The sequence below is a fragment of the Alosa pseudoharengus genome, unplaced genomic scaffold (assembly GCF_046254945.1).
Source record: "Alosa pseudoharengus isolate Yale_2024_CS ecotype anadromous, Long Island Sound unplaced genomic scaffold, YU_APseudo_1.1 YU_APseudo_1.1_scf_4, whole genome shotgun sequence".
Lineage (NCBI taxonomy): Eukaryota > Metazoa > Chordata > Actinopteri > Clupeiformes > Clupeidae > Alosa > Alosa pseudoharengus.
The window spans coordinates 18,897,948-18,915,179 of record NW_027468774.1 but is presented as its reverse complement, the minus strand read 5'-3'; the positions used below and the strand labels follow the sequence as shown (position 1 = coordinate 18,915,179).

General features: G+C 43.1%; 3 protein-coding genes across 3 annotated transcripts; all 3 read right to left on the bottom strand.

The window, feature by feature from the left end:
• Positions 1-644: 644 nt before the first annotated feature.
• cmc4 (C-x(9)-C motif containing 4 homolog (S. cerevisiae)) lies at positions 645-1,205 on the bottom strand. Its single transcript, XM_076266806.1, has 2 exons — positions 991-1,205; positions 645-892 (listed from the first exon to the last, which is right to left on the bottom strand). The coding sequence occupies exons 1-2, from the start codon at positions 1,046-1,048 to the stop codon at positions 756-758; spliced, it is 195 nt and encodes a 64-aa protein (XP_076122921.1). The 5' UTR covers positions 1,049-1,205; the 3' UTR covers positions 645-755.
• A 698-nt stretch (positions 1,206-1,903) lies between these two features.
• lin7b (lin-7 homolog B (C. elegans)) lies at positions 1,904-6,661 on the bottom strand. The gene is made up of 6 exons (XM_076266805.1): positions 6,377-6,661; positions 5,841-5,959; positions 5,058-5,129; positions 4,450-4,659; positions 3,841-4,004; positions 1,904-2,724 (listed from the first exon to the last, which is right to left on the bottom strand). The coding sequence occupies exons 1-6, from the start codon at positions 6,450-6,452 to the stop codon at positions 2,703-2,705; spliced, it is 663 nt and encodes a 220-aa protein (XP_076122920.1). The 5' UTR covers positions 6,453-6,661; the 3' UTR covers positions 1,904-2,702.
• Positions 6,662-7,558: 897 nt separating this feature from the next.
• snrnp70 (small nuclear ribonucleoprotein 70 (U1)) lies at positions 7,559-16,623 on the bottom strand. Its single transcript, XM_076265152.1, has 10 exons — positions 16,418-16,623; positions 15,505-15,658; positions 15,072-15,134; positions 14,751-14,805; positions 14,490-14,554; positions 14,212-14,274; positions 14,039-14,120; positions 8,972-9,073; positions 8,754-8,853; positions 7,559-8,661 (listed from the first exon to the last, which is right to left on the bottom strand). Exons 2-10 carry the CDS (start codon positions 15,649-15,651, stop codon positions 7,827-7,829), a joined length of 1,512 nt encoding a protein of 503 aa, XP_076121267.1. The 5' UTR covers positions 15,652-15,658; positions 16,418-16,623; the 3' UTR covers positions 7,559-7,826.
• Between the last annotated feature and the right edge of the window lie 609 nt (positions 16,624-17,232).

Sequence of the window (17,232 nt, the reverse complement as noted above, 5' to 3'; positions counted from 1 at the left end):
AAACTTTATCATTGTGCAGAGTAGGCTACAAGTACAAAGCCAACGAAATGCAGTTTGCGTCTAACCAGAAGTGCAAAAAAGCAGAAAAGTGTAATGTGATATACAAAGTATAGACAGGTGATGCATAGGCAGGACAATAAATATAGTGCAGTGTAGACAGTAGTATGCAGTAGGTTTACAGAAGATGGTTTAGAGTAATATAAATTAGATATAAATTGTGCAGTATTAGCAGTTACTATATAAGAGCAGAATAAATAGGCTAAGGCTATGTGATATGAACAATGTAAAACATGTACAGATATGCAATGTACTAACAGTAACAATATAATAGTAATACGAATAATATAGATATGCAGTGTATTGCTATTGGTTGCAGAACACTACTACTACTACTAATAATAATAATAATAATAATAATAATTTCATCCAATTATCTGCAAGGAAACATTCTTTAATTGAGCTAACAAATGAAATGCCCTCTTTGCTTATGGAAATATTAAGACTGCCACAGGCAAATAAGCCTACTGTATTTATCCTCACACTTTCTCTTGTCTGCATCCCTTCATCCAACTGATCAGACGAAATAAATGGTGCAGCAATTTCAATTATCTTGGGCCATATGGGAATATCATACACTGGGACAATTCTCTTTTAAATGTGGTTTATTTCTCTCGATGAATGAACCAGGAATATACATTGCAGACAATGCAGAAATCTGTAGCGAGAATCTGCTATGGAAGTTTGATATGTGTGGATCATTTCTTCTGCTCAGGGACTGCCTGCTTTTTGATGAATCCTGAGCAGCAAATAGACTCCTTTCCAACTTGTGCTGCGCAACACTTGCGCATCGCCTGGATCACATCCGCGCAGCGGCTCTCGATGTATTTGTTTGCTGTAATGAAAAGCATCATTATAATAACTAATGTTACACCTTTTAATAGCGACAACACACTGGACACACGATATTAAGCTTTGCTTTACTTGGGTCACCTTGTAAACATTTCTGAATTTCACAGGCTTGTTTTTGACATGGGTCTTTCTTAGGCATTCTCTAAACCTTATAACATGAACTGTAAGAATATAAATGATCACGACGCATCTGAAGTCATCTACCCAGACCTGGGACCAAGACAGGTCTCCTATTTCGTATTTCACTTTAAGCCAAGGTTACTTCACCTGAGGTTGAGAAACAGGTCCCATCTCATTTCTCCCTCAGTATGAACTTCCGGTTGAGCAATATCAACAATAGTCAAACTAAAAGTCTTTTAACTTCAATAAATTAAAAGTCCCTACTACACGTCGCAGTCCGTTAAACTCAATTTGAAATGGGTACAATGGTCGTCACAAGACAAAATCTTTCAGCTGATTTTTCTATTTTACTAATTATATAGTTAAAGGAACCGTATGTAAGAAATGTAATTCAATTAATCATAAAATGGCCCTGATTTGTCACTAGACATTAGGAAATCATGCTAATTTCAAATACTTATATCACTGACAACAGTAGTCCGGCCAGGATATCGTCATTTAAAAAAGTGAAGTTGCAGCCCTCAACTGATGTTGATGTTTACATATTTGTGTTTTAGCCTGATCCGCCACCCTCCACCTATCTAGTAATCACAAAGTCAGTAGTGTTTCGGCATCTGGGTTGCCAGCTCTGCTCTAGTTACCACATCTGCGGTGTACACCGCTCTACAGTATTTTGAAAGTGATTGTAGTACCAGTTTTGGCCAAAATCCTACATACGGTTCCTTTAAGTGTTACTCATGTATCTGTTAAAATGTCCAAAATAATATTTGTCCTTCAACAATCTTGTTGAACTGACCTAAATTCTTGTCCAGTTTGACACAACAAATACCACACACTGTGAACTAAAGAACTTTCCTTTATTGTTACGAATTAAATAGTGTATATACATACATACATACATACATACATACATTACATACATACATACATACATACAACATAAAGACAGTCTAGGCATGGGCACAGTGTGTGTGGGTGAGCCACTATGCAGGCAGGGGCAGCTGTGACCTTCCTACCCCCACTCCTACCTTTGACAGACCCCCCATCCAATGGTCTCTCTCCAGCTTAACCAGCATAGGCCAGACCAACAGGATGATAAGACACGCAGGACATGAATCCAGTCAAGTTCCAGCCGGAGCAAAAACATTGGACATGATCATGTGTAGAAAGCAGTGAAAAAAATGTTTAAAATAAAGTTCAGTCAACTATTGAGGGCAGATATGTCATAAGGGGTTCACTCAATTTGGCACCTGCTGTCTATGAGGAATGGAGGAATGATTAACTCTGCCTTTCCACATGGTCTGGGAAGTGCACCACAGATTTGCATGCACTAGTCTGCCAGGAGGTATGCACTATGTACTGATATATACAGTTTTAAAAGCTACTGCAAGTTAGCTCATCTCGCTGATCAGCACTAACACCATACTCTACGTACTGAAATCACATACAAAATTAGAAAGAAAGGGATCTTCTGACGGGGAGATATGCTCCAACACACAGCTATGCGTATACGGTAATAAAGTTTTACTTTTAGATGGAGATATTAGAGCAACATACAAACAACACAGCTAAGTCAACCCTATGCTGACTTCCTCTCACATGACAACCACATGCCTTCCTGGGCGGACTGAAGTCGGGCAGCTCTTTGGAATGAGGAGTGAGGAGAATACTGGCTAACCACGGGACTCCAAAGACCTGGAGGATAGACACACAGAGGCATTTGATCAACTGGCCATACATAATTAGAAATTCAGTATTTGTGCAGAACATGTGTATGTAAGTGATGTGGCATCTCAGTGAGCTAATGTCCAGGCTTGCCTGACATTATATTCTGTGTCAGATTTGTGTCAGTCAGACACTCTGTCTGACAAATGTCTCCTAAACCAATAGACTACGTGCACAAAACGTGCTCTTCCTGTACGCTTATTTATTTCCGGTGGAGCGTTAACTGTGTTGTAATGACATCTTCTTTTATATTCTGCTCCTTACATGTTCACTCCGACACTGAATATCATGTTTGCCCAATAATAAGAATTTTAACTCACGCATAAATCCCTCGTAATGTGCTGACACCCAACCGGGTCCATGTAGACACTAATTACATTAACAATAGCGGCAGGTTCAAACACACCTGGCTCCACCGGAAACAAACGAGAGCCTTTCGTGCATATTGGTAACTTATGGAAAATTGTTGATCCAATCTCTTTCCATAATTGTTAAAGGGTGAGTCCATGATACTGGAAAAAGGTTGTAAATATTGGAACCAAATATACCTCTCCCTTTAGTGCTCTTGACAAGAGATAGTTTTGCATTCCCTCGCCCTTTCAACAACAACAACAACAGCACATTGTGTTTAAACAGCACTTTATCAAGGCACCCAAAGTGCTTACAGTTAAGGGAGAATGTGTAGCACCACCTGTGTGATGAATGCCAGCCATTATACACCAGAATACTCACCACACACCACCTTGAGATGGAGAGTGAGGGAATGAATGAATGAGCCAATTACACTGGAGGATTATTAGGGGGCCAGATTAAATAAGCCAGGTTGGGAATTTAGCCAGGACACTGGGGAATCCCTTACTCTCTGTGATAAGTAACAATGGATCTTTTATGACCACTGTGAGTCAGGACCAAGGACAGCATCACCTACAGCACAGTGTCCTCGCCGCTGCACTGGGGCATTGGGATTTATTTTTGGCCAGAGGGCCAAACTAGCTGCTACCTACTAGCAGCAGCGACTTAGTTTTCCCAGGTCACCAACCAGTCCTAACCAAGTGCAATATGCATGTATTTCTGAGGGATGCTCACGAGTAGCTGGTGTGTTGCTGGCGTCTCCTTGCACTCCTGAGCTTCTCGAACCGGGCCTCCATCTCCTCCAGGACCTTTGGGGTGTACCTGACGACCAGCTTTACTGAGCCCTGAGCCGCCTTCAGCAACTCCACTGCCTTCTCATGGTGTTCGCCCTCCACACTCTAAACACACACACACACACACACACACAATATCAGGTTAATGGTTCTGTGGCGGTTCTAGCTATTCTCCTATCCTTAGAAAAACAAACAGATGAAGATGATTTACAGTTCGTACTGCCTTCTATCTCTCACTAACCAGCACATGAAAGAAAATGTCAGCTTGTTGACAGGCAGTGATCCAGGATTACCATGCATATTTTCACATAACAAAGTGCATAGGGGATTTGCTAGCAGGGGGGCTCAGTGGACCATCTGTTTCCCCAACGATAATCTGGTAACAGTCACTCCGTTAAATGCCCCACTGGGCTAGCTTCCACTAAACACTCTCCCCTCCCTTACCCCTCCCTTACTCACCCCAGTCCTCTTAGGCCCATCCAGCCTTCCAATGCCTCCCTACAGTTGACCCCTAACCTTAGTCCATCAGCCTCCACCCCCACAAACTCACCACGCCGTTAACAGACAGGAGCTGGTCGCCCCGCTTCAGCCCTCCTTGCCGGTCTGCGACTCCCCCAGGGATGACTCGGGAGATGTAGATGGGGGAGTTCTGCTCCTTCCCCCCCATGATGTTGAAGCCCAGCCCCTCATCCGTTTTTGGCAGTTCCACTACTCGAGGGTGGGCATGCCCTTCGCTGGCGGCGAATGCTGCTACAGTGGCCTGTGAAAGGAGGGATCAGCTAGTTCTGCTGGTCTCGCAACATCAACACACACTGAATAATGATATAACACTGTTTTCTGGCATATTTCCCATGCTTGCTTGCATTCAAAATAGATGTATCGTATCACCATGTATGCTTGCACTTACTAATGCACCTTCCTCTTTCTATTAATATCACCCTTAACTATAAGATATCTTGTTAATGTCTACTAAATGTCTTCTGCACTATTTTGGTTGTGTTTTGATTTTTGTAAACGTGTAGTATTGTTATATTACTTATTGTTTACTCCAGGGTCTCCTATTGCACAGTCGATTAATTGTTGTTCCTGATTTGTAAGTGCCTTTAGGTAAAAGCATCAACTAAATGAAAATATGTTAATGTTAATGCTAATGCTTACTTTGGCTGTGGCCTGGGCTCGCACTTCAGGCCCCCCTACAATGTCCAAAGTGTCATAGAGCTGCTCGTATACCTGATGGTGAGGAGAGGACACTGTTACGAGCAACTCCAACCAGAGAGACTATGGAATTAATGAATCAGTCAGTACTTCCAAATCTACAAAGACTGCAAGGCTTTTAAAAATACATCAACAATCTCCATCTCATATCACCATCATCACAATATTTAGCATGACATTTTACAAAAGCCATCACCACATACAGCTCATAAATTGTCCGTTAAGAAATTTGTGTAACTCATCACACAAGCATGAGCATGAGAGGTCAAACTTGAATCACATCAAACTGCAAACAACATAAAAGTAAGTAATTTCCAGAAACAGCACATTTTCGCAAGCAGTGAAGGGAATAGCTTATAGTGAACAGCTTATTATATTTTCTGTGAAACCTCACATCAAACAAAAACAAATCATCTGGGTGTGTTAATGGATCTCACTGAGAATACTGTGCACTGTGAATATCTCATCAAGTAAAGAGTGACCAATTCAAGTGGGGTGTGAGTAGGTGCAGAGAATGTGGATATCATATTGGCCTGGGAGTCGAGGGAAGGAGGGAGTGGCAGGTAACAACAAATCATTAGTTAACCTCTTAGGGATGATCAGCCATTGTTTCCTGGAAAGGTACTAATGCTGACTCTAGAAAGAAAACTTACAGAAAGACGAATGGATAGTTCAGTGAGCAGTTCAAAGATGACCACATCAGCAAACACAGGAGGGCTACCTCACCTCTCTGATTGCAGCACAGAACTTGCTCTGGAGAACTCGCTGAAGGGCTTGTAGTTTGGGTGGAGGCAGCTCCCCACTCCTCTGCAGCCTGTCCAGCAACTCAATCACCCGACAGATATCTAGGTAAAGGGTCGGGATGTCAGAGGATAGAAAATCAGAAGGGTGGAGAGGGGAAAGGAATACTGCCTACTGGGGAGATGTATATTTCCTCTAACCGTTTATTTGCATTTGAGATTGATATGCAAAAGCATGAACTGCGACGTGTAGCTGGTGCAACTGACAAGAAGGTAGACTGCTCAAATAGTTGAGTAGACAGATTTGTGCCTTCCCATCCACGCACATTGTCAAAGCGGCTATTTTCATTCAACAGCTCCCCCTACGTGAGCTGGTCATTAGTAACCACTAATCCCGCTAGCCAGAAACGCACGGGTTTGTGCTACACTTGCCCTGGCGAGGCAACCGGAATACTTCACTTTACATTACCGTCAAAAGCAATCACCAGTAAATCTTCAATTATAGCCTATAATATTAGTTACCTCTCTCTAGACATAACGGTTCCGCCATAGTCGCCATGTCCGTTTCTTTCCCCGTATGATAATATGATGACATCATGGAGACACTCGCTCTCTGCCTCTGCGGTGCGATGGGAGGACGTATATGCGCGCAGCAGTCTGCCAGCAAGGGGATAAAACTCAACAGACGTTCGGCAGACCTCCCTGCCCTCTGTGCAGCGGAAAGTGAAAGGTAAGGAGCTGTTCCGCAAAGCGTCTCGGTAACCGTATCCCAGGACTGGGGAACACCTTATCAGCGGGACACGGCCAGGGAAGATGACTGCCAGCGGAGACGTAAGGGAGGAGGAACACTTGACTGAATTACGTAATGCACTACGTAACACTTTCTCAGAGATGAGAGCTTCATGGACATTCTTAGTATTGTGTACTGCTCAAAAAATTAAGGGAACACTCAAGTTCTCCACAATTGTTAAAACACATTTTTTCGAAACCTTCCACCCGTTTCTCCATTCTCAAACTACATTCACAGAATGTCTGACAGTTCTTGCAAAATAAAACACTCGCTTTAAAAGTTGACTTGTGCTCCGAACCTAAGTGTCAGAGTACCAATCCAGTGTATGATTGAAGTGTCCCCTTTATTTTTTTGAGCAGTATATATAGACATCAATTAATTATACAATCACAGAGTTAATATTGTTATATTAGAGGCAAATTAAAGAAGACATAGGCTAAGTAAAAAAGTATTTATTAAAGAGAATGGAGATGCAGTACAGAATCAAATAACACCAAGGGAGCGGTTCACAAAGGCTTTCAAAAATAATCAAAACACTTACAATAATTACAAAGAAAAGCAAAACGTGTGAACCTATGGCAACATTCTCTTTAGATTAAAACGCAATCTGTTTGGGGTGCATTAGCTTCATAAAGCGGAATCGGTCACTGTTAATTTGTCCCTTGCGTATTGAGTTCAAAGAGCTAGTGTGGGGAGCCATTTTCAAAAAATAAATCAACAATAGTGATCATGAAAAAAAGACGACAGAAGCATATGAAGCTTGGCATCTCACCTAAAACTGTTTCGATGCTACAGTTAACAGAGACCAATAGTACGAAAAGCACAACAGTCGTCATAGATACAGATGTGTTAAAGTCAATTTAGTCAAAAAGTAAAGATGGAAGTGGGGGTCTTTTCTTGGAGAGGGGGGGGGGGGGGGGGGGGCTTAGAAGCCACAGTGGACAAGTGGATTCAATTTCATAAGTTCCTATAGATGCTCTACGTCTGAAGACAACAGTCTGGACTCAACCACATTGGTTAACAGTAGCTTTATCACAGCTTCTTATTCCTATGTATAACTGAGCATAATCCAGGTAAGCGTGAGGAGGGGCCCATGTGGTTAAACCCTTGCCCCAAACCTACATGTCAAAGGACGACAGGAACAAAAAAATGTATGTGATGTGTCAGTAGGGTTCAGTTGCCTCAGTATTCATCAGCCTGGGCCTCCATTTTATAGCCGTTCTCGTTGGAGCCGTAGTCTTCGCCGGACTGCATGGACTCCTGGTCCATCATCATCCGCATGCCATCCTGCGAGCCCTCCTCAGACCGGGGCGGCATGGAGTCGCCACCCTCCTCACCTCCGTTGCCCAGTCCCTCCATATCACCAGAGGGCAGCATAGAGTGACGATCCTCCCTCCCGCGGTCACTACCCCGCTCGCGGTCACCACGCTCTCTCTTGTGCTCGCGGTCCCTGTCTCTGTCCCCCCTCCTCCTCTCACGGTCCCTATCCCTGTCCTTGTCCCGGTGACTCCTCCGTCTGTCTCGGTCTCTATCCCCCCTCTCTCTATCCCTGTCTCTGCCTCCTCCTCTCCCTTCCTCTCCCTCCATCCCTGGCTCCTCCCCACGGCCCATGTCGCCACCACCCATCTCTTCCATCCCACGCTCTCCTCCATCTCCCATCATGCCTTCCATGGCGGGGCCCTCTTCACCTCCCTCCGCTCCTTTCCCCCTCTCCCTGTCTCTCTTCCTGTCCCTGCTCCTGCTCCTCCTCTTGCGCTCGCCGCGGTCTCGACTGCGCTCTCGGCTGCGGGTGTCTGGGGCTGCTCCTGCGCCACCTCCGCGCTCCCTCTCTCTTTCCCTCCGCCTCCCTTCCTCTGGCACGGCCCGCTCTCTCTCCCGGGAGCGGGAGCGGCGGCGGCGTTCTCTGGAACGGGAGCGGCGGCGCTCGCGCTCCTTCTCGACGGGTGGGCCACCGCCGCCACCACGCGGCTCACGTTCTCGGCTTCTTTCTCGTCGCTCCCGGTCACGGTCCCGATCGCTGGAAGAGCAAGAGGTTCAGATTTACATGGAAACTCTTAGAACTCTAAATACAGTTCACATGCCATGTACACACCAAAAAGCAGTGCTTACCCTCCGATCGGTCGGTCATCGTAGCGTGAGGTGTCATCCCTCCCAGAGTGTTTAATGTTGACATCTGCCCCACCCCTTCTAGTTCCACCCAGACCACCACCTATGCACAGAAGAGAAAAAAAATATCTAGTTCTGCAACTGCATACTGGTATGTGGACAGAAACAGGTTGAATTTACAGGTATTTTACAGGTAGATGTGTTTTAACTCCGTGCCTTACCAAGTCTACGTGGATGCCAGCCTTTCACTGTGCGACCTCTCTCCACGTCCACGAGCACCCTTCTGCCGTCGATCTTCTTACCATCAGCGTGCTTGTAGGCAGCTACAGGGAGGAATAAGAGAGGAATAAAAAAAAAAGAGAAGACTGGACACAAAATGGAGGACTGTCCTGTTCAGCACACTTCTGCAGCCCACACAGAAGAGGACACCTGGATACTGCTTACCTTAGCAAGAACCAAGAGAAGAAAGGAAGGACACGGGAAATAAAAAAAAAAAAATAAACAAATCAATAAATAAAAAAGGTGAACTCCACTGGCTTCTGCTAGCCTTTTCACCAGATTAAAAAAAAAAAAAAAGCTCCCTTCACTGATCCAAAAAGGAATGGAAGCTATAACAATAGTAGAACCCTACACTTACAACAAAAGGGTTTGGCACTACAATGTTAACACTACATCTGGTACTAAGGAACCCAATTGTTACACTAATGAAGAAAGCCTCTTTGCCTTGTCCCCTTTTAGAAATCTTTATCAATCTGAGGCAGCTCATCACCCATTGTGACATTACATAGGTGGACCTCTTACACCATGATGCGAGGCAATGCAAGTTCTATTAGTCCAGACCGCTCAGCTGTCCAGATCACCTTATTTGCCTCGTGTCTTGTTCCACTTTTCTAAATTTGCCACTAGTGGTGAGGACCAATATTAAGTTTAAACACCAGAGGCTCACTTGGCTACAAACACTTCTCTCTCCAGAAGACATTAGGAAGTTGTCTCCAGTCTATGGAAGTCAAGCAATTTTCTGTATGTCTATGGCAATTGTTTCTAAATGAAATATATCAATGTCCAAAACCCTGCTTTATTTGTTTGAAATTAAACAGATCTCCTCATGACTCCATGGCCCAAGAGTTTTGCAGCACCAAGATGTTATTGCAGTAACTTTGCATGGACTATAAGTTGACAATTATACACAATCATATTTCACTCACCGTTAGAGAATGTATTCAATAATGTATATACGTATATATATATATATATATAATACCTACTTTGTCAGCAAAGTTAAACCAGTGGTAGAATCTCCAGGCTTTCTTGTGCTCCCAGAGCAGTTCCAAATACAAAGTGTGACCTAAGGGATCGTATGCTGGGCCCTTTTCATTTCACTTTAACATCTCATAGGGAAATAACCGGGAATGTAGAAACGTGTAGGAATTAAGACCTCTCCCTACAATTTAATAAATAACTAAAAATTTATATTTTTATGGCAATAATTAAATATTGACACTGCTTAAATATATATATTATGCGGTATATAACATTTATCAATGCCTAACTGACAGATCACCCTTTAGCAGCATTTAGTCAGGGTTCCATCCTATATCCCACGACAGTCATGACATGATTGCTCATGTGATTGGTTCACTGCACAAACTTGCGTGCTGTGCTATTAAGTGGACATCCACTGCAAAACTGCACCTGTAGGTCAACAAAATCACGTACAACTTCTCTACACAAACATTGCATCTTGTGTGCAAAGTTCTGCATATTCGCAGTCTGGTTCATAACACAGGTCTGTTCGCAAAACGCCGGGCTGGATATTCGTATCCACAGTGTCAACCACAACTTCCACAACTCGAGTTGTCAACTTTGTGTCTAAGAAAGTCACAGACAACACACAAACATGCGCCACATTCACCCCATTACGGAGGTACCATCTTACCTGCCACCTCCCTTATCTCCAAACATACAGCACCACTGGTTCACATCACATACTCACACAAACAAATAATACACAAAAAAGTGATTGCGTTTCTAAAATTTACTATTGTGATCTACATATACAGCTCAAATTTAACACAGGGAAAAAAATTATGCCAACCGTGCAGAAGAGCGTCGCATGGTATTCTGAAGATCACCAGAAATCCTACGTCCAGGTTAATTAGTACAATATGAAATCAATGTTTAAAAATGAACTGATAAAAAAAAAAAGCAATTTAATCTAAGATGATGAGGGGACCACATACTAGTCACCACATACTAGTACCTGCATCCAGCATCTTTCCAACTGCAGCCAGTGCAGTTATTTCACCAGCTTGGAAATGGGCCTCAAGTACCCTGGAGGGACCTTCAGGAAACACAGCTTACAGTCGCCTCATAGTTCCCATAACTTACTCATGACGGCTAAATAACGTCCAGTCCCTTGACACGAAAAGATCTGGTATCCATTTCTTTAGTGGATTGGGCGCGATCCATCTTGCTACTCTGGGTCTGCACTGCAGGTGAGGTGAAGATCCAGTGGCGTAGGGCACAGAGATTGTTTTTCAACCAATCAGAGGGCCTTACCACAAACCCCCACCTCTCTAACCAATGAAGAGGGCCTTACCATACACCCTCACCTCACCTAACCAATCAGAGGGCCTTACCACAAACCCTCATTAAGCTAACCCGAGGGCCTTACCATAAACCCTCTCCGTTAACAGCCACTTCACAAAACAAGCTTTTCACTGACACCCCCCTACCCGCTCCCCAACTATGTCCACAAAATGTGTGCCTAATGCTGCGTTCCATTTGCCTCGTAAGTGGTAACTGGGAACTTGGGGTTGCATCACACTCCAGTTGACCACGTTCCAGTTGTTAAAAGTTATAACAAGATACTAACCATTTGTTAGCAATTGTCTGTTAGCTATTGTTACCAGATATAGCAATATCAGTTTGTACCGATGCATTACACAGTATTTAACAAACGTCACAGCAACAGTGACAGAGGTTGGACAATATTGTTACTACGCCTAATTTAATGCAGCAGTTGGCAAGATTTTTTTGATCATATTCACTGAAACCGACACTATGCTCCGACAGAACATCATAAATCAGCCGGTTTTAGAAAAAAAAAAAAAAACCACACACTTCTACCTCCACCTAGAGCCTGTTATTTGTTTTGCAAAAATCCACAGCTTCTGGTTTTTCTGGTCCAATCAGAGCAGGGCTGTGTGAGATCTGACTGTCAATCACAGTCTGGTGCGCACTGACCAGCATATTTTCGATGAGAGGGTGCTCGGTGGTGGTGGGGGGCGGGGGGCATGAGAGTAGTAAACATTCAAAATTTTGGTAAGTCCCCTTAATCTGTCAGACTTGCCAACTGCAGCTTTAATGAGACAAATATGACTGAACTGCTAATAAACCATGCGTTTCTACAGCTCTCTTTTACTGTGAATGGGCCATATATCTAGGATATTCGAACAAGCTGAGAAGTATAAATTACGTTCCAAACGCAACTTCCTACTTGTTAGTGGGGAAATATGACTGGAATACGACTTACGATTACACCTGGAATGCAGCATAAACCCCAAGATCAAGTAAGATACATCAAAGGTATCTTAGAAATCTAAACTTAGTTGATACCGCTAGAATTAGTGTGAAGTAACAACCTCAACTAGAAGCATCTGACTGGACAGGTGTCTTGGAATCAGGGGTCTTCCTAATGTCTGAATGTTATAAACTTTCCTACCATATGTCAGGTAACTTTCAAAATATGGTGAAATGTTGTGCAATAAAGTGACTAAAATTAAACTGTTCTTGTAAAGTCTGAGATCTGGTTTAGTTAAAGCTCATCCTCTCCTGTGTGTTCCTACATGTGCTGTATGAAGTTCCCCTCCGCCTGCATATTCTATTAAAGCCCTTTTTTATTTGCCTTCATTACAAAAACAAGAGTTACACTCCACAAGATTTAGGAGTAGGCCTAAAACACGGGGCAGCAGCTAAGCTTCTCATTACACTATGAATGCAAGCATTCGGCATTTATCCCTCTACTCCTACCTATGACGATGCTTCTGAAGTGACTACTTTCACTTCTCAGAGTTTAGTGTTCATCACAGGGAGGTTACAGCGCTGACCTATAGAGATCCTGATTTTAAACGGCAATAAAGGAGCGACCAAAATCTTGGAGAGTATAACTCCTCTCGTTGGGCTAACAATTCTGATAAAACCATGGCTTCAAAAGAACAGTCAGACTGAGAGGAAGCCCATATTCTCAACTCTGATCTGAGGTACGTTCAATGCCCAAAACACCTCAAATCACTAGTTATTAAAAACTGTCCTTGAAGGACCTCGCGAACTCATTGATGGAATAAAAATGCATCTTGCCCATTGAACGTGGCCCCAGCCTTAGCCCTAATGGGACATGAGGGTGTAAAGAAATCTTACCCATCATACAAACCCATCATACCAACCATATAATGAGCTGTGGTAGTAGGGTGTAGATGTATCAAAACCATCAGCATGATCTGCAAGCCAGCTCTGGCCAATAGCCATCAGAGATAGGCGGCTGCAGTGGCAATGAGAACAACACAGAGTTAATACAGAGCCATGGCCTCCTGCACCACTCATACTAACCTCAGCTGCACTTTAAAAAAAGAAAATCTCAGAAAGCCTCAGACAAACCACAGGGTCACCTTTAGCTTACCGTCGCCGCTCCAGCCAGAACACACCCTGGCGCACCCCCCCAAGGCATGCCCCTAACATTTCACAACCGGCCTGATTGCAGGGGTGAAGGACACAGGGGTCAAGACTTGAGTCAAAACGCTCTCGTTTAAATAAAATCCCTAGCTTACCCATAACAATGGCCCCCACCCCCTCCCATCCTGCACACATGCCCTCATGGATAGGAGTACAAACACACGGGCAAAGTGCCAATGGTTGACCTTAGAGAGACGCACACATACACACACACAGGGAACATGAAATGCCCCATAACACTTAGATTTGTGCTAAGAGTGATTGCACCCCTCTTCCCCTCCAAAAATTAACACTCATTTACACGCTATTGTAGGGAAACTGTCTGAACGAATCAGGTCAGTCATGATAAATCTACTCCAAGTTAAATTACTTAAGATATTTTTGGGGGGTTTCCTAAGCAAACTTTTGAGTTCCCAACAAGACCTTTAGAGATGCTAGTGACTAACGGAGGGCTGAGGCCACCAGTATTCAGCTGCCTAGTTACAGCAAGCTGCCTAGTCCTACTGTAATCCAATGAGGCTGAGGGCACAGGGGAGAAAGGTCACCAAATTACTCACAGTGCATGTCCCTCTCGTGTTCATACTCGATGAAGGCGTATCCACGGGGCTTTGACGTCCTCTTGTTGTAGACTATGTAAATCTGTGCACGAAGACAACATGAGGGATGAGCATGGCCGGGGTTTCCATTGAACATATCTGGTTCGGAATCATTACAGAGAATGGGAACTCACCCTTTTGATGGGTCCATAGACCTCAAATTCTCTTCTCAGCTTGGATTCTGTGGTATCATAGTTCTGTAATGATAAAGCAAAACATGTGAAAACTTCCACGGCATCAAATAACATCAAGGGTAGTCAGAAGGAGGTAATTAGGTAAACAAGCACTTCTATATTTATATGTGATTCCTGTAAAGGAAAATACGGTATTTCAAAACACCAAAGTGAAGCAGAGTAGAGATTTATTCTGGTGAATTACCACCAAATTGAAAATCAAACAAGAAAGCACTTACAATTCGTGCCACAAACAGTGTCTTGAAGGCATCCCCTTGTGCATTTGGGTCATTGTGAGGATCCCCTGTGGAGAAATATGGTAAAGAAGTTCACTAGGCTGTGTTTCTGTGTTGGTTAAGCATCCATAGAAAAATTGCACAAGACAACAAATTGCTGTAGAAATGCCACTAATCATGGCTCAAACCTAAACAGTAATTACACAGACCCGTATTAACGGCTTATAAACATAACATGAGAATAGCAGTTGTCTGAATCCTTACACAACTTCAGCTCGTCTTCAACAACAGTCTGTCTTCTCTCAATCTTCTCTCGTCTCTAGAAGTCGGGCAAAAATAAAAAAAAAAGTAATCAGACAAGTTTGGGCATCTCATCGCAATACGTTGATACCTCACTCCTCTGGAACTAAATGCAGAAAAGTTCCACTATCTACAAGCCGATACCATCCAAAATGTGTATAGAATGATGGCCTTTTCACACATCCAAAGGTCACCTTGTCCATTGTGGTCTAAACAACAGATAGTCGTTCAAAACCAATTTACAGAGTCGTTCATAAGTAATGTGATTGAGATCAGTGCCCTCACTTTTCTTTCTAATCGCTCATCTCTAGTTTCGGCTCTGGTGGGTGGCGGAGCATCCCTGGGGTCCTAAAAACAGACAAAAACAATGTTAACTCCACAAATGACATGCCGTTATTTGATAATGTTATAATGTATAGACATACAAAATGGACTACTCTGGAGTAAAAAACCTTGGGTCTATTTACAGTAGTCCAACAGTTCAAACTTTTAATTGAGCTAAATTATGGCAGAGTAATTTAATCATAATTATTAAATAATTATAACTGGTGGAGTTTTAGACTGTAAATAGAACCTAGGTTGTTTTTACTCGTGAGTTAGTCTTTAAGGAACTATTTTGCTAAACACAGCTTTTACTATATTGCAATAAATAACTACTTGGACACATTTACAATATGCATGCATTCTTTACTTTCCATATCAGAGGTGATGATATTACCTCAAAGTGTTGGATGAACGGCGCAATTCCACAGTATGGCTGGTTGTGGTGTTTCTCATGAGGAAGCTTCTCCAACTGGGGCAGAAACGGAATGGGGTCTCGGGGGGCAAACAAAGCCAATAGGTTGGGGGGAAGAAACTGCGTCATGGTTTACCTAGAAGTCAGGGTTAAACATTTAATGTACATTAAGTTCACTGTTTACCGTGTGCGTTACTCCCCTAACTGTGACCTGTGATGATACACTAACGTTATAGAATTGACATCTAACTGGTTAACGTTATTCTCAAAAAGTGTGCATTCACGTTCTGATAACTCAAGCTAGCTCGTGTCGTTTGGAGAAAACAGTTTAATTTGCACTTGAATCTGCCGTTACAGACGGCTACCAACAACCCTCCATAATAACAAGGACTTACGTTAGGCTACGGTGGGCAAGTTGGCGCTAACTGAACGTTTCCGCTACCTGAAACAGACCGAAACATCTAAAGAACACAGCAAGATATGCCTTGTGTGCCAAGTTTGATGAGACGAGACGTAACGTATCGTTATGTTGAGAAATAAGTGGTCGACATCGAAAGCTCTATGTAATCAACTGTTGCTAACCATTCTGCTAATTACACCCATGTTGAAACCTAGCTCGTCAAAAAAGTCCAACCACCTAACCTTTGCTTGCATACGTTACCCGCTACACAATCAACATTTATTCATTCTATGACAAATAGAGTAATGCTAACGTAACACGTTCCTCCAATATCTATTGATGAATATAAAAATGTATGAAAAGAGTAAAACTATACAACATTTCGCAACTCACTGGCCTGAGCACAAGTCTTTCACATTAGCCAAAGCTAGGGGACGAGCTAGCACCAAAGCCTCCAGTACAGGCCTCGTGCCATCAATCGACTAGCTAACTTACCTCAGGTCTGCATTCAATTTTCGCACGGAAATTCTCCAATACCTCGGGAGAAACCGTTTGTATGAAAACACACAGAACTGTGAGCGCACACGGTTAATCCCCAAGACGATCTGCTGCATTCAATGGTCTTTCTCTTGTCGTGCACAGCGTGTTTCTGTTCACAGGTAAGTTTCGTCGTCTCTTGTGCTGCCTTCACATAAAATGGCGGGCGGGATGCCGTAAACGTATATTGTCGGCTTTGCGACAGTTTTCAGTAGAGAACAGCAGTTGACGAGAGAGGCGTGTCTCAGTTTTGTACCGTCACATACGTGCATTTCTTTTTTATTTCATGGTAGGCTACCTACATTTAAACAGTTCATTTTCAACTTCGTGTTCTACCAGTTAAAACTTTTTTAATTTATGAGATCAGTTTAATACACATAAAATAGGCTACAGTTTTACGATTGGGTTTCATACACATGTCTGTCTTCAAGAGATTTCTTTGTCACATAGCCTACATAGTTACAGACATAGTTACTAAGAGTGAAATGTTAACCTGGTCAACTCCATGACTGCAAAATCCAGAGTCTCTCGTTTATAGCCATCATACTAAAGCACTTGCATGCCTGATTTCATCAAATTGAACAGGCAGTTAGTTACGGTGGGCGGAGTCCTTAATTATTTTAATAGCCTTAAGCCCTGCAGCTGATATATTGTATAGTCTATCTCATGTAAGAAGGAGAGGGCCAGATGTGCTCGACTGAGTGACCACTCTTTGCAGGGCTTTCACTGAGCTTTTTTCACCACACTGATGCATGGAGTAAGAATGCTCTCGG

What these genes read in the sequence shown, in the direction of transcription:
- cmc4 (XM_076266806.1), bottom strand. Translation starts at nt 1,048, where the DNA reads ATGCCTAAGAAAGACCCATGTCAAAAACAAGCCTGTGAAATTCAGAAA. An exon ending in AATTCAGAAATGTTTACAAG is followed by an intron (nt 893 to 990) that starts GTGACCCAAGTA and finishes TTTTCATTACAG; the next exon opens with CAAACAAATACATCGAGAGC.
- lin7b (XM_076266805.1), bottom strand. Translation starts at nt 6,452, where the DNA reads ATGATGTCATCATATTATCATACGGGGAAAGAAACGGACATGGCGACT. An exon ending in TCTGTGCTGCAATCAGAGAG is followed by an intron (nt 5,130 to 5,840) that starts GTGAGGTAGCCC and finishes CCTCACCATCAG; the next exon opens with GTATACGAGCAGCTCTATGA. An exon ending in GAGCCCAGGCCACAGCCAAA is followed by an intron (nt 4,660 to 5,057) that starts GTAAGCATTAGC and finishes CTCCTTTCACAG; the next exon opens with GCCACTGTAGCAGCATTCGC.
- snrnp70 (XM_076265152.1), bottom strand. Translation starts at nt 15,651, where the DNA reads ATGACGCAGTTTCTTCCCCCCAACCTATTGGCTTTGTTTGCCCCCCGA. An exon ending in CGTTCATCCAACACTTTGAG is followed by an intron (nt 15,135 to 15,504) that starts GTAATATCATCA and finishes GTCTGTTTTTAG; the next exon opens with GACCCCAGGGATGCTCCGCC. An exon ending in ACACGAGAGGGACATGCACT is followed by an intron (nt 9,074 to 14,038) that starts GTGAGTAATTTG and finishes TCCTCCCTGTAG; the next exon opens with CTGCCTACAAGCACGCTGAT.